Here is a 17,293-nt window from a genome sequence, read left to right on the forward strand (position 1 = left end):
ACCCCTAAACATGGAATGGCCGGCGGGTCTTTCTTTTTGTTTGGCAGCGCTAAAAGTAATTTTAATATAGATTTTCTATGTATTTTGTCCGTAGAATCAAAATATCACATTATTTTTTGGAGAAGTTAACAGTTTTGAGTTATTTGCCTTTTAAGTTATTTTCTTCCTATCTATTTACTGAAGGAATTCAAACTTTAAAAGTCGTAATATTCAGTATTATATACAATTTATGGATCTTTTCCGTTTGGGTAAACCTCAGCAGGTCATGGAAACGCTTTGAAAATCCAATTCAAGGACTTTTTACTCTTGAAAATATGGGATAATGTTTACGAAAGGTCGTCTTTCTGTGCTGGCAGGTTGCAGGCGGGTGCTGCGAGAGTCACCTCCTCGCTGAAATAAGTCACATATACATGAGGGGGGGTCAGGGGGAGGGCGGCCTCCGGTTATTAGGGGGGTCGAGGCGTGTCTCCCGTTAGTAGGTCGTAAAGTTCCGGTTGATAGTTTAAATATGCTCCTGACCTGCTACCCTCCTCTGACTCCAGCTATTTTGAGGCTGCGGCGGCTGCAGCGTAAAGGAAAATAACTTAAAAACTGTTCGTTTCTCCATAAAACGGTTGTCATATTCGGATTCTACGGACAAAAATACATAAGAAAATCAATATTAAAATTAATTTTAGCGCTGTACGCCAAACGGAAAAGATCCCGGCCGGCTAGGGAAGTGGGAGGTGCAGGGCAGTGCGTCACAGTTCGTTTGGTGACGAGGGGGGGGCAGGTAGGGTAGGGATACAGCAGCACGGAGGTCACGGCCACAGGCTCTACTTGAACCTCGGGATTAGCGGGTAAAGAAAATGGCGCGGTTACTGTCACACCTTCCTCAGTTTCCCCGTATAAAGTTATCATTATTATAATCATTATTATTGTCGTTATTATCAATGTTATTATTGATTATCTGTCAGAACCCGACCTTCTTTTAGGACTACTGAGTGGCTGAACCGCCGCACCCTTCACCTCTCTTGCTAATCCAGTTCTCCGGGGCCTGGCTGGGTGCTGACACCTGTGCTGCTCTCCTGACCCAACCCATCACACACACACACACACACACACACACACACACACACACACACACATTTGTTATTCATTGCCTGGAACGTTATTTCCTTATAGTTTTTCCTCCATGATTCATTCTTACCCCTTTTTTTTCTTTTCTCGAGTTTAATAAATTTCCCTTCGGTAATGATAACTGGGTGAGGCCGTGATTTCAGTGCCGTTATCCTGATAGCCTGATCTACCCACACCTCTTTTCTCTTTGTTGTCCTGATATTTCATCTCCACCCACACTCTTTCGAGGACGACAGGTGGCAGTGAGGTGTGGTGCAGGTGACGGGGTGCTGGTGCTGGATGCGGGTACCGCCGAGCCGAATGAGGACTGCTTCCCCACCTGTAACTGCTGTAACTGCACTGCATCACCCACCGTGAGTAGTGGGGGGATCTTCTGAGCTGCAGGGAAGCCAACGGCTCTGCAGCTCAGTTAAGTTCTTATGTTCTTATGTTCTTATGTCATCTCCTTAGCGCTGCTCTCCTCCTCCGTGATTCCTTCTTGCCCACTTATTCCTTCCCGAAAGTTTAATGAATGAAGGCTGTGTTAAAAGAGAAACAGTGAAAAAATGTAATGTTATTAACAATAATTGTTACAACACACACACACACACACACCTGAGAGAGAGAGAGAGAGAGAGAGAGAATGAAAAAGAACAGACACGGAAAAGCAGAGATTGATAGACTGAAGAAAAAAAACAGACAGGTAGATAGATATATAATAGATAGATAGACAGACAGATAAATAGATAAACAGTGATAAATAAACATGAAGGTAAACAGAGGGAACAAATGGTATATAAATTAATGGATGAAAAATAAAGATACACAAAGACGAAAGATAATCAGACAGACAGACAGACAGACAGACAAACAGACAGACAGACAGACAGACAGACAGACAGAGAGACAGACAGACAGACAAACAGACAGACAGACAGACAGACAGACAGACAGACAAACAGACAGACAGACAGACAGACAGACAGACAGACAGACAGAGAGACAGACAGACAGACAGCCAGAGAGCAGGACAGCCAGACAGCCACGTAGCTCAAATCAGGTAAATAATATAATTAGATTTCCCTTCATTTTCTTCCCTTCCCTCCTGGCTCACGTCCCTTCATTCCTTCCTTCCTTCATTCATTCATTATTTCATTCATTCCCTCCCTAATCTCTTCCTTCATTCCTTCCTTGCTTCATTCATTATTTCATACATTCCCTCCCGCCTCTCTGCCTTCATTCCTTCATTCCTTCATTCATTATTTCATTCATTCCCTCCCTCCTCTCTGCCTTCATTCCTTCCTTCCGTCCTTCATTAATTCATTATTTCATTCATTCCTCCTCCTCTCTGCCTTCATTCTTCCTTCCTTCATTCAGAAACCATTATTTCATTTCTCCCTCCTTTTGCCTTCATTCCTTCCTTCCTTCATTAATTCATTCATTCCCTCCCTCCTCTCTGCCTTCATTCCTTCATTCATTCATTCATTATTTCATTCGTTCCCTCCCTCCTCTCTGCCTTCCTTCCTTCATTCCTTCCTTCATTCATTCACGAAGCCCTATGAAGAGCGACTCGAGCGACTCAACCTCTTCACGTTGGAAAAGAGACGCCTGCGGGGAGACATGATACAAGTCTTTAAGTACCTGAACAAGCTCAGCAACGTTGATCACTCCAAACTCTTCACGCTACAAACCAACCTGAGAACAAGAAACAACGGAAAAACAGTTCATGCAAAGCGATGCAATACCGACATCGGCAGGAGTTATTTCTCGAATAGAGTTGTTCGCCACTGGAACAGCCTTCCTGCAGAAGTGGTTAGCGCAGAGACCATCAACTCCTTCAAGAAACGCATTGAACGTCACTTTGCTGCATCGGGAGTTAACTGAACGTTCCCAAGAGTAGATACACAAGTCCTTTAATCCTTCCCTGCAAGCCACTCCTATGGCAAACGGAGTGATTAAATCACTGAACGCAGGCAGCCTAGTAATGAGCCAACAGGCTTTCTGCTGCCTGCTACTCCATGTTTCCATGTTTCATTCCTCCCTTCCTTCATCCATTCATTATTTCATTCATTCCCTCCCTCCTCTCTGCCTTCATTCCTCCCTTCCTTCATTCATTCATTATTTCATTCATTCCCTCCCTCCTCTCTGCCTTCATTCCTCCCTTCCTTCATTCATTCATTATTTCATTCATTCCCTCCCTCCTCTCTGCCTTCATTCCTCCCTTCCTTCATTCATTCATTATTTCATTCATTCCCTCCCTCCTCTCTGCCTTCATTCCTTCCTCCCTTCATTCATTCATTATTTCATTCATTCCCTCCCTCCTCTCTGCCTTCATTCTTTCCTTCCTTCATTCATTCATTATTTCATTCATTCCCTCCCTCCTCTCTGCCTTCATTCCTCCCTTCCTCACTTCCCTTATTCTTTCATACCTATCACCTTCATTCCTTCCTTCTTTCCTATCCTCTCTGTCAGGACCCAGAAAACGAGGAAACAGAGGAGTGAGATATACAACTGTGTAAACATCTGACAGGACAAACACTAACAAAAAGGGTGACATATATAACAGTGTAAGCATCTCAAATACCAAAGAGGGGAAACAACGAGGGTAAAGGAAAACAGATACCCAGACTCAGGTACAGAAAACAGATGCCCAGTGGGCGTGGTCAGAAAGTGTGAACAACCATTGAAAAAGACTCTGACCCGTGACGTCAGTCGTGGCGACATGTTATGAGCCAATAATTTAACAGAAAAATCACTGAGGGAGTGTCTTAAGACTGACTCACGAATAGCAGGAGAAGTAAAACAATACAACATAATGAGCGAGCAGATGGGTGTGACAGGAAGTATTGGCCACTGGTTATGTAGAAAATTAAGGGCGTGTCAAGGATGTAAGTCCGCCTGGGTGGTATGGGTAGACCGAGCTTGGTTCTCGCCTCAAGCAGACCTGCTACTCACTCAGCCGAGGATGGCTGTTGTGATCTTAATCGTGAGTAGAAATTCGAGAATCTAAGGGAAACCGACTGTATTGTCCTGGAGATTATAATGTAGGAGATGTGAAGTAGGATTGTGAGTGGGACAGGATTGTGATTATTTGTTTGCGATGTAAAGCAAAGGTAAAACCACTGGGTGTGGTAAAATAATGTGTTTCCATGACTTGTAGTAGATTATACTACAGGAATGTGTTATTAGGATTTTGTGAAGAGAGTACATAATGATTGTGATGTAAGCAGAGAGATACAAACCACTGCTTGTGGAACGACGAGTGTTATTATTATTGGCAACAACTGAGCACATATTGTAGTATTATGTTTAAGACATGTCGTTTGTCATATGTTGCATCCATTGCTGAATATGCCAGCGTTATGATCGTCTGAGCATTAGAATATTGCGTAAGGCAATTACTTTCATTTAATTTTAAATAAATGTATATTTACTTTTTCCCTTGTTTATCCCCGAACACCATGTCTCCAATAACAACTTAAGCCGGATCACGCTACCAGGGATACGAGACGGTGAGATCATTTATGGAGTAATTAATGAGTGATAAAAGAGTTGATTTAATACAAGAAAAGAAGGGTCTAAAATCTCTCTTTCTTTCTTCCTTCCTATATAAAGTCCTTCCCTACCCTTCCTATGTATTCCTTCCTTCCTTCCTTCATACCTGCCAACCTAGATTCCTTTCTTGCTACCTTCCTTCCTTCCTTCCTTCCTTCCTTCATTTTCCTCCTTCATTCCTTCCTAGAACCCGACTCTTCTTCGTCCTCCTCCTCCTCCTCATAGCCCGCAGAGGGAGGAGGAAACAGTCACTATACCTCTCTCCCTTCCTCCCTTACCCCCCTCCTTCCCCTCCCTCCTGTCCCCCAAGATTCCTCTTCCCCTCCCTCCTGTCCCCCAACATTCCTCTTCCCCTCCCTCCTGTCCCCCAACATTCCTCTTCCCCTCCCTCCTGTTCCCCAACATTCCTCTTCCCCTCCCTCCTGTCCCCCAACATTCCTTTTCCCTCCCTCCTGTCCCCCAACATTCCTCTTCCTCCTCCTCTGTCCCCAACATTCCTCTTTGTCCCCAACATTCCTTTTCCCTCCTCCTGTCCCCCAACATTCCTCTTCCCCTCCTCCTCCTGTCCCCCAACATTCCTCTTCCCCTCCCGCCTGTCCCCCAACATTCCATTCCTCTTCCTCCCTCCTGTCCCCAACATTCCTCTTCCCTCCCTCCTGTCCCCAACATTCCTCTTCCTCCCTCCTCCTGTCCCCAACATTCCTCTTCCTCCCTCCTGTCCCCCAACATTCCTCTTCTCCTCCCTCCTGTCCCCCAACATTCCTCTTCCCTCCCTCCTGTCCCCCAACATTCCTCTTCCCCTCCCGCCGGTCCCCCAACATTTCCTCTTCCCTCCCTCCTGTCCCCCAACATTCCTCTTCCCTTCCCTCCTGTCCCCAACATTCCTCTTCCCCTCCCTCCTGTCCCCCAACATTCCTCTTCCCTCCCTCCTGTCCCCAAGATTCCTCTTCCCTCCCTCCTGTCCCCCAACATTCCTCTTCCCCTTCCCTCCTGTCCCCAACATTCCTCTTCCCTCCCTCCTGTCCCCAACATTCCTCTTCCCCTCCCTCCTGTCCCCCAACATTCCTCTTCCCTCCCTCCTGTCCCCCAACATTCCTCTTCCCCTCCCTCCTGTCCCCAACATTCTCTTCCCTCCTCCTGTCCCCAACATTCCTCTTCCCTCCCCCTCCTGTCCCCCAACATTCCTCTTCCTCCCTCCTGTCCCCCAACATTCCTCTTCCCCTCCCTCCTGTCCCCCAACATTCCTCTTCCCCTCCCTCCTGTCCCCCAACATTCCTCTTCCCCACCCTCCTGTCCCCAACATTCCTCTTCCCCTCCCTCCTGTCCCCAACATTCCTCTTCCCCGCCCTCCTGTCCCCAACATTCCTCTTCCCCCTCCCTCCTGTCCCCCAACATTCCTCTTCCCTCCCTCCTGTCCCCCAACATCTCCTTTCCTCTTCCCCTCCCTCCTGTCCCCCAACATTCCTCTTCCCTCCCTCCTGTCCCCAACATTCCTCTTCCCTCCCTCCTGTCCCCAACATTCCTCTTCCCCTCTCCTCCTGTCCCCAACATTCCTCTTCCTCCCTCCTGTCCCCAACATTCCTCTTCCCTCCTCCTGTCCCCAACATTCCTCTTCCCCTCCCTCCTGTCCCCCAACATTCCTCTTCCCTCCCTCCTGTCCCCCAACATTCCTCTTCCCTCCCTCCTGTCCACCAACTTTCCTCTTCCCTTCCCTCCTGTCCCCCAACATTCCTCTTCCCCTCCCTCCTGTCCCCCAACATTCCTCTTCCCCTCCCTCCTGTCCCCAACATTGCTCTTCCCCTCCCTCCTGTCCCCCAACATTCCTCTTCCCTCCCTCCTGTCCCCCAACATTCCTCTTCCCTCCTCCTGTCCCCCAACATTCCTCTTCCCTCCCTCCTGTCCCCCAACATTCCTCTTCCCTCCCTCCTGTCCCCAACATTCCTCTTCCCTCCCTCCTGTCCCCCAACATTCCTCTTCCCCTCCCTCCTGTCCCCAACATTCCTCTTCCCTCCCTCCTGTCCCCCAACATTCCTCTTCCCCTCCCTCCTTTCCCCAACATTCCTCTTCCCTCCCTCCTGTCCCCAACATTCCTCTTCCCTCCCTCCTGTCCCCAACATTCCTCTTCCCCTCCTCCTGTCCCCAACATTCCTCTTCCCTCCCTCCTGTCCCCCAACATTCCTCTTCCCTCCTCCTGTCCCCCAACATTTCCTCTTCCCCTCCCTCCCTGTCCCCCAACATTCCTCTTCCCTCCCTCCTGTCCCCAACATTCCTCTTCCCTCCCTCCGGTACTACTCAACGGACAGCCTTCCGATTGGCTACCAGTCACTGAGTGGAGTGCCTCAGGTCAGTGCTGGGACCATCATTCTTTCTCATATATCAATGACCTAGAATCAGGACTAAATCCACAATATTCCAGAAATTTGCAGATGACGCACAAGGTGAATTGGAAATGCCTCACAAAGATATTTGCGAAATCATTCAGAAAGACCTCAATCCATTGAATAGTCAGTAAAATGGCAAAATGTCTTTTCAATGTTGACAAATGGAAGATCATACATGGGTCCCAAAATAGTAACCACATACATCATGAATGGGAGGAGACCTCTGCACAAGCTTGATGCAGGAGGAAAAGGATCTTGGAGTAACTATCGGCAGTAGCCTGGCTTACGCAGATCCCACTGTAAAAAAGCATACAACAACCCCCAACTTATACTCCGGAGGTTCATAGCGAAGAACTCCTCGAGAGTGTAAAACACAGATGTATCCTTGTATAATTCCATGGTAGACCACCTCGGTATGCTGCCAACATTCTGGTCCCCTCCCAATTAGAGTCCCCCAACATTCCCTTTACTGGAAGATTCAACGACGCCACAAAAGATGATTCCAACCTTCAGGGCTCAACAGTACGAAGAACGACTCAAGCGACTCAATCTCTTTACATTGGAGAAAAAAAAAGAGAACGCCTGAGGATTAATAAAGTCTTCCATGTACATCTAAAAAAGTTAATAACGTCAGCTACTGTCCCAAATTCTGGAACTGCAAGCCAACTCAGGAAGCTAGAAATAACGGTTTACCCATTCAGTCAGTCCCGATATGGCTTCAGACCCAGCCAGGAAGGAGTTTCTTTTCAAACCAGGTCATCCGCCCTGGAACAATCTTCCCTCAAGTAAGTAAATCTGAATACCATCAACTTCAAATATAGAATCAACCGTCAGAACTCGCTGCATCTCAGGAGTAAACTGAATAACGAGGAGACTCCATCTGCTCCTCAATATCGAGGTGCTTTTCATCCTATACCAGAGCCCCAAGTGGCGGTCAAATTAAATCACCAAACGGGCGACCTCACATGTGGACCCAATAGGCTTTCATTGCCTCCTGTTACTTGCATTTGTCTTACCCCTCCCCCTCTGTCCCCCCAACATTCTCTTCCCCTCCTCCTGTTCCTAACATTCCTCTTCCCCTCCCTCCTGTCCCCAACATTTCCTCTTCCCCTCCCTCCTGTCCCCAACATTTCCTCTTCCCCCTCCCTCTGTCTGTCCCCAACTTGTTCCTCTTCCCCGCCCTCCTGTCCCCAACATTTCCTCTTCCCTCTCCTCCTGTCTAACAGCTCCTCTTCCCTCCCTCTGTCCCCAACATTTCTCTTCCCTCCTCCTGTCCCCAGCATTCCCTCTTCCCCTCCATTCCTCTTCCCCTCCTCCTGTCCCCAACATTCCTTTTTCCCTCCCCTCCCTGTCCCCCAACATTCCTCTTCCCCTCCTCCTCCTGTCCCCCAACCTTCCTCTTCTCTCCTCCTGTCCCCAGATACATTTCCTCGTCTTATCTTTTGTCTTTATCTTCTTCTGATTAAACGTAATGGGGTTTCGTTCCTAATGCCCTGTCAAACTATGCATTGTGTCTATTCTTATTGTTGTTATTATTATTATTATTATTATTATCATATTATTATTATTATTATTATTATTATTATTATTATTATTATTATTATTATTGTTATTATCATTGTGTATTATTATTATTATTATTATTATTATTATTATGATTATTAACATGATTTTGTACCTTATCATTAACTATTATCATTATTATCATTGTTATTATTATTGTTGTTATTATTATTTTTATTATTATTATTATTATTATTATTATTATTATTATTAATATTATTATTATTATTATTATTATTATTATTATTATTATTATTATTATTATTATTATTATTGACCCATTATTATTATTAATATCATTATTATTATTCCTTATTATTATTATTATTATTATTATTATTATTGGTATTATTGTTATTATTATTATTATTATTATTCATTATTATTACTATTATTATTATTATTAATATTATTATTATTGTTATTATTATTATTATTATTATTATTATTATTATTATTATTATTATTATTATTATTATTATGATAATTATTATTGTTGCTGTTATTATTATTATTATTATTATTATTATTATTATTATTATTATTATTATTATTATTATTATTGTTATTATTATTATTATTATTATTATTATTATTGTTATTATTATCATTGTTATTGTTATTGTTATTATTATGCATTATTATTTTTATTGTTGTTATTATTATTATTATTATTATTATTATTATTATTATTATTATTATTATATTATTTTTATAATAATAATTATTATTATTATTAATGTATATATTATTATCATTATTATTATTATTATTATTATTATTATTATTATTATTATTATTATTATTATTATTATTATTATTATTATTATTATTATTATTATTATTATTATTATTATTATTATTATTATTATTATTATTATTATTATTATTATTATTATTATTATTATTATTAGCTATTGTATTATTATTATTAATATTGCAAGTTGTTTTGTTGTTGTTGTTGTTATTATTATTATCATTATTATTATTATTATTATTAGTTATTAGTAATTATTATTATTATTATTAAGTAGCAGCAGTAGCAGTAGCAGTTATAGCAGTATTATTATTAGTTGTTGTAGTATTACTAGTAGTAGTATTATTAGTAGTAGTAGTAGTATTAGATTAGTAGTAGTAGTTAGTAGTAGTAGTATTAGTATCATTAGTAGTAGTAGTAGTATTAGTAGGTAGTAGTATTAGTTAGTAGTAGTATTATTATTATTAATAGTATTGTTGTTTTGTTGTTGTTATTGGTATTATTATTATTATTAGTTGTAATCATAAATATTACTGGGTAATGGTATTTCTTTTAATATAGAAGTGGTGGTGGTCAGTATTCGTAGTAGTAGTAGTAGTAGTAGTAGTAGTAGTAGTAGTAGTAGTAGTAGCAATAGTAGTAGTAGTTAGTAGTAGTAGTAGTTAGTAGTAGTAGTAGTAGTAGTTAGTAGTAGTAGTAGTAGTGGTAGTAGTAGTTAGTAGTAGTAGTAGTTAGTGGTAGTAGTAGTAGTAGTAGTAGTAGTAGTAGTAGTAGTAGTAGTAGTAGTAGTAGTAGTAGTAGTAGTAGTAGTAGTAGTAACGTATAATGTATGAATTCTAAACATCCAGTTCTATTCCTTTGTTTCACCGTCTCGTGAGTCTAAACATATAATAAAGACTTTCCCATTGCCTGTCATTTTCCTCCTGCTTGTCCTTCTTCTTCCCTCCCACTTCTTCCTCTCCCAATTGCCCTGTTCATCATCCTCCCCTCCGTCCTCTTCCGCCTCCTCCCGCCCCGCCCCATTACTATAAGGCTGCAAATCAAGGGGAGGAAACAATGGACACACTTGAAAAAAGGAGCACAACGCTGCCTCCTAAGCCGCACTTAGGTAATACGCACACCCCTTCGTAGCACATACACCCATACATACACACCTAGATCGCTAACTGAAGGGAACACAGTCTTCCGCTAGGTGTCGGGCCGCCCTGGACCACCATCTGCCTTCGTCACTTCACCTCCTCGCACGGTCTTTGCCTCTCAGAGCTTTATTAGTAATTCGCAACACAATGGAAATTACTGCCCACAAGGAAATCATTGTGCACACCCTCAGGGCGCTGGTGGTGGGGGTGTGCACGGTGCTCATGCTGCCAGACTTCTGGCACGCGGTGGCGTTCGCCCGCACGCTGGCGAAGGCGGTGCAGGAGTGGCAGGACTCCGGCCCCCACAACACACTCTTGGGCAGGGCACGGGAGCACCTCGCCGCCGCCGGGTGGCTCGCCGCTCCACGGGACCCCCTCGTGGAGTGCGGCCTCCCCAGCGGCGGTGGGTGGAAACAGCTGCTGCAGCTGATGCTGCACACAGAGGCAAGTCTGACCTGCATGGAGAGGCAGGTCCTGCTGGCCCAGGAGGAGCACTTGGCCTTCAGGGCCACCGTCCTGCTGGCCGTGGCATGCTTTACTCTCACGGTCAGCCTGCTGGGCTGGACCTGGGCGCGGCACAAACTCGTGCGGCGCAGCGAACACCGGAAGGACGACGACCTGTTCCCCGGTGGTGAGGGCGAGGCGCCGAGCTACGAAGACGCCGCGGCTAAACAAAGTGACGGAGCAGAAGAGGCCAGCGAGTGTGCCGGCCAGGGCCAGGCCGAGGCGCCGAGCTACGAAGACGCCGCGGCTAAACAAAGTGACGGAGCAGAAGAGGCCAGCGAGTGTGCCGGCCAGGGCCAGGCCGAGGTGGCGGGGAAAGAAGAAATCTCTGCTCAGAAGGAAGATGAGGGTGTCCTCCCTCCACAACAGGAGGAAGTCATCCCCCAACAGGAGAAACAGAAATTCCACCCCGCGCAGGAGGCTGCCGGCCTGGAGGCTCTTGCTGAGCAGGATGAGGCTGTTCCTCAGCAAGAGGAGGCTGTTCCTCAGCAAGAGGAGGCTGTTCCTCAGCAAGAGGAGGCTGTTCCTCAGCAAGAGGAGGCTGTTCCTCAGCAAGAGGAGGCTGTTCCTCAGCAAGAGGAGGCTGTTCCTCAGCAAGAGGAGGCTGTTCCTCAGCAAGAGGAGGCTGTTCCTCAGCAAGAGGAGGCTGTTCCTCAGCAAGAGGAGGCTGTTCCTCAGCAAGAGGAGGCTGTTCCTCAGCAAGAGGAGGCTGTTCCTCAGCAAGAGGAGGCAGGCCAACAGGTAACGCCGCTGCCGCTGCCGCGCCTGCGCAGCCCCGACCGGCGGGACATCCTGGGCAGGCGCTGGCTGTCTGATGACGTCATGGACCTGGCCCAGGAGCTGCTGCAGCGCCAGTTCCCGAACACTGGCGGCCTGTACGCCTGCGGCGCAGCCTTCACCCTGCCGCCCCTGCAGCCCGGCAACGCGGCGCTCTTCCTGCAGGTGGTGAACCGGTCCACGCCGATGAGCCTCGCCTCCATGGCGGACTACGGCCGCGCGGGGGGCAGCCACTGGCTGCTGCTGTCCTCGTATGGCGCTGGGCGGCCCGGCCAGCTGGCGGTATATGACTCTCTCTACGACACGCTCTCGACCTCCACAGCCGCCCTGGTGCGGCAGCTGCAGGAGCTGCACGCCCCGCCGCCAGGGGTCGTCGTGCGGCCCGTGCAGCGCCAGCGGGACGGCTACAGCTGCGGCCTCTTCGCCCTGGCCTTCGCCTTCAGCATCGCCCACGGCCAAGACCCGTGCCGCCTGCGCTACGTGCGGGCCCGCATGGCGAGCCACCTGCTATCGTGTCTGGAGCGCGGCACTGTGACCCCCTTCCCCAGCGAGCCAAAGGGAACACTTGGCTAAACACCTTAACTTTCTTAGGACAACAAGGAAGGATGGTTACTCTCAGGAAGGATGTTTACTCTCAAGGAATGATGTTTACTTTCAAGGAATGATGTTTACTTTCAAGGAATGATGTTTACTTTCAAGGAATGATGTTTACTTTCAAGGAATGATGTTTACTTTCAAGGAATGATGTTTACTCTCAAGGAATGATGTTTACTCTCAGGAATGATGTTTACTCTCAAGGAATGATGTTTACTTTCAGGAATGATGTTTGCTCTCAAGGAATGATGTTTACTCTCAAGGAATGATGTTTACTCTCAGGAATGATGTTTACTCTCAAGGAATGATGTTTACTCTCAGGAATGATGTTTACTCTAAAGGATTTATTTTTACTTTAAGGAATGATGTTTGCTCTCAAGGAATGATGTTTACTCTCAAGGAATGATGTTTACTTTCAGGAATGATGTTTACTCTCATAAATTATGTTTACTCTCAAGGAATGATGTTTACTTTCAGGAATGATGTTTACTCTCAAGGAATGATGTTTACTCTCAAGGAATGATTTTTACTCTCATAAATTATGTTTACTCTCAAGGAATGATGTTTACTTTCAGGAATGATGTTTACTCTCAAGGAATGATGTTTACTCTCAGGAATGATGTTTACTCTCAAGGAATGATGTTTACTTTCAGGAATGATGTTTACTCTCAAGGAATGATGTTTGCTCTCAAGGAATGATGTTTACTCTCAGGAATGATGTTTACTCTCAAGGAATGATGTTTACTCTCAGGAATGATGTTTACTCTCAAGGAATGATGTTTACTTTCAGGAATGATGTTTACTCTCAAGGAAGGATGTTTACTCTCAAGGAATGATGTTTACTCTCAGGAATGATGTTTACTCTCAAGGAATGATGTTTACTTTCAGGAATGATGTTTACTCTCAAGGAATGATGTTTACTTTCAGGAATGATGTTTACTCTCAAGGAATGATGTTTGCTCTCTTTTCTCACCGTGGTATTCTAATGTCTTTCATAATCTAACCTTACAACCTAACAGCCCGTTCATTAGATATTTAGTTTATAATCTGCACTAACTACTCATATTTTGTCACTTCAATCAATTTATCATGCACCATAATATTACAGCACACACACACACACACACACACACACACACACACACTACAGTTTGCTCATGCTTACAAATACATACACAAACATACACTTACATACCTACCAGTGCTGGGCACTTGCGGTACTTTTTGCGGTACTGCGGTACTACCGCACTACTAAACCGTTACCGCAGTACCACAGTACCGCAGAGGATTGCCAAAAGTACCGGAGTACCGGTACCGCGTTCAAATTTCCTGCGGTACTTTTCGCGGCACCGGCAAACACTTTAAAGAAAAATAATGATAATAATTAATGAATAAATAAATATGTAAATAAAAATAAACAATACCACTGTTTGAGGGGGCCGGGGGGGGGGGGCACCTGACCCACCAGACAGACAGACAGACAGTCGGGCATACGCACAGACACCGTGGGAAAGAGGGGAGGCACTTTCACTGAAAAGGATAGGTACATATTTTTTTTTTTTACAGCTAAGGAGACACTTCAAGGGCGTAAAGAAAAAAAAAAAAAACGCTACTTACTCCTCCTGAATAGAGGTCAAAGGAGTGTCCAAAAAGAGAGGTCAATTTCGGGAGGAGAGGTGTCCTGATACCCTCCTCTTGAAAGAGTTCAAGTCGTAGGCAGGAGGAAATACAGATGAAGGAAGATTGTTCCAGAGTTTACCAGCGTGAGGGATGAAAGAGTGAAGATGCTGGTTGACTCTTGTATAAGGGGTTTGGACAGTATAGGGATGAGCCTGAGTAGAAAGTCGTGCAGCAGGGGGCCTTGGGGAGGGGAGGCATGCAGTTAGCAAGTTCAGAAGAGCAGTCAGCATGAAAATATCGATAGAAGAAAGAGAGGCAACATGGCGGCAGAATTTAAGAGGTAAAAGACTCAGTAAGAGGAGGAGAGCTGATGAGACGAAGAGCCTTAGCCTCCACTCTGTCCAGGAGAGCTGTGTGTGTGGAGGCCCCCCACACGTGAGATGCATACTCCATACGAGGGCGGACAAGGCCCCTGTAAATGGATAGCAACTGTGCGGGGGAGAAGAACTGGCGAAGACGGTAGAGAACGCCCAGCCTCGAGGAAGCTGATTTAATAAGAGAAGACATGAAGTTTCCAGTTGAGATTTTGAGTTAAGGATAGACCGAGGATGTTTAGTGTTGAAGGTGACAGCTGAGTGCTGTCAAAGAAAAGGGGATAGTTGTTTGGAAGATTGTGTCAAGTGGATAGGTCTAGAAACTGTGTTTTTGAGGCGTTGAAGGACACCAGGTTCTTCTTGTCCCAATCGGAAATCATAGTAGGCTCTGAGGCTAAGCGTTCTGCAGCCTCCAGCCTTGAATCGTTTATATAGTTTATATAGTTCCTGTTGGGTGGGTCTTCTATTAAAAGGAGTTAAGTAATGCAGAGTAGAGTCATTGGCATAAAAATGAATAGGACAGTTCGTTTCGGAAAGAAGATCATCATTGAACAACAGAGAGTGGGTGATAGGACAGAACCCTGCGGAACACCAATATTAATAGGTTTAGGGGAAGAACAGTGACCGTCTACCACAGCAGAAATAGAACGGTCAGAGAGGAAACTGGAGATAAAGGTACAGAGAGAAGGATGGAAACCGTAGGAGGGTAGTTTGGAAAGCAAAGATTTGTGCCAAACCCTATCAAAGGCTTTTGATATGTCCAGCGCAATAGCAAAGGTTTTACCGAAACGGCTAAGAGAGGATGACCAAGAGTCAGTTAGGAAGGCAAAGAGATCACCAGTAGAACGCCCCTTGCGGAACCCATACTGGCGATCAGATGGAAGATAAGAAGTGGAAAGGTGCTTTTGAATCTTCCGGTTAAGGATTGATTCAAAAGCTTTAGATAGACAAGAAAGGAAAGCTATAGGACGATAGTTTGAGGGATTGGAACGGTCACCCTTCTTAGGCATACTTGAAGGCATACTTCCAGCAGGAAGAAAAGGTAGATGTTGACAGGCAGAGGCGAAAGAGTTTGGCCATATATATATATATATATATATATATATATATATATATATATATATATAAATATATATATATATATATATATATATATATATATATATATATATATATCTGACCGTTCTATTTCTGCTGTGGTAGACAGTCACTGTTCTTCCCTTAAACCTATTAACAGTGGTGTCCCGCAGGGTTCTGTCCTATCTCCCACTCTCTTTCTGTTGTTCATTAATGATTTTCTTCCCAAAACGAACTGTCCTATCCATTCTTACGCCGATGACTCCACTCTGCATTACTCAACTTCTTTTAATAGAAGACCCACCCTACAGGAACTAAACGATTCCAGGCTGGAGGCTGCAGAACTCTGAGCCTCAGACCTTACTATTATTTCCGATTGGGGCAAGACGAACCTGGTGTCCTTCAACGCCTCAAAAACACAGTTTCTAGACCCATCCACTTGACACAATCTTCCAAACAACTATCCCCTATTCTTCGAAAACACTCAGCTATCACCTTCTTCAATACTAAACATCCTCGGTCTATCCTTAACTCAAAATCTCAACTGGAAACTTCATTAGGTAGGCAGTGGCGTAGGTGGTAGCGTACTGGGCCCACATTCACCGCGTGATGGACGACGCGGGTTCGAATCCCCACGCTACCACTCGGATTTTTCAGTCACCGCCGAGTGGCTTAAAACTACCCACATGCTGTCCTGAAGACCACCCATCAACCCGGACTCTAGAGGAAGCCGTCCAAGCGAATCAAGAACGAGTTCCGGGGGGCAGCATGAGCCAATGCAAGATGGCGCCACTATAAACACTCGCCTGCGCCAGAACGGGCTGGGCCGACCATCAGGCCCCACCTGGAAGAAGCCTTGGGCCGACCATCAGGCCCCACCGGGAAGATGCCTACCGGCGCAATAGGCAACAACGTAAAAAAATATATATATATATATATATATATATATATATATATATATATATATATATATATATATATATATATATATATATATATATATATACATATATATATATATATATCTTCTCTTACTAAATAAGCTTCCTCGAGGCTGGGCGTTCTGTACCGTCTCCGCCAGTTCTTCTCCCCCGCACAGATGTTTTCCATTTATAGGGGCCTTGTCCGCCCTCGTATGTAGTATACATCTCACGTGTGGGGCTCCTCACAGCTCTCCTGGACAGAGTGGAGTCTAAAGCCCCGTTCACACTGTGCCGACTCTGGGCCACGACAACCCAGCGACTTCTGTATTTGATATGTCGGCTCCCACGCTCCAAGAATTTTTGGGGGCGTCTTGGTGTCGGCTACCATGATTGCTACAGCTGTCGGCTACCATGATTGCCGACTGTCTGGGACATTCGACCAACTAGTTGGTAGAATGTCTGCGACATGCTGCCAACGAGTCTCAACACGAGTCTCAACGGTCAATTTTTGAAATGGTGCAATGTCTACGACAACCACGAATCTGCCGACCGATTGGCCGACAGTCGCAGACAGTCTTGACGACAGTCTTCCAGATTGTGTCAACTGGTTGGCCGACTAGCTGGCCGACAGTTGCCAAGGAGTTGGCCGACGGTCTTCCTGACGGTCTTCGCGACTGTCTTGGCAACTGTCTTGGCGGCAGCCTTGCCGTTCCTTAAAATACGGAATCACTCTGTATTCGAGAATGAAATGTATCGTTTCGTTTTGAACCAATACGGAACGGAATTTGTACTGTACGGTATTTTGTTATCTGAATGGTCAAACAGATAAAATTCAGTATCTTAAAATTGTAGTGAGCGCATTTTTCGGTTAATCACAAAACCAGCGAGAGAGAGAGAGAGAGAGAGAGAGAGAGAGAGAGAGAGAGAGAGA

General features: G+C 45.0%; 1 protein-coding gene across 3 annotated transcripts in view; it reads left to right on the forward strand.

Moving 5' to 3' along the window:
* LOC126996730 (uncharacterized) overlaps positions 1–12,662 on the forward strand; it is a 135,717-nt gene extending 123,055 nt beyond the window's left edge. Inside the window, exon 3 of one of the 3 annotated variants that reach the window (XM_050857491.1) lies at positions 11,136–12,662. In XM_050857491.1, coding sequence (XP_050713448.1) covers positions 11,136–12,347 — 1,212 coding nt within the window. In that variant the 3' untranslated portion in view covers positions 12,348–12,662. The remainder of the gene's footprint in view (positions 1–11,135) is intronic. The other 2 variants (XM_050857493.1, XM_050857492.1) reach the window with 2 other exon arrangements.
* Positions 12,663–17,293: the final 4,631 nt, after the last annotated feature.

This window comes from Eriocheir sinensis, chromosome 11 (assembly GCF_024679095.1).
Source record: "Eriocheir sinensis breed Jianghai 21 chromosome 11, ASM2467909v1, whole genome shotgun sequence".
Lineage (NCBI taxonomy): Eukaryota > Metazoa > Arthropoda > Malacostraca > Decapoda > Varunidae > Eriocheir > Eriocheir sinensis.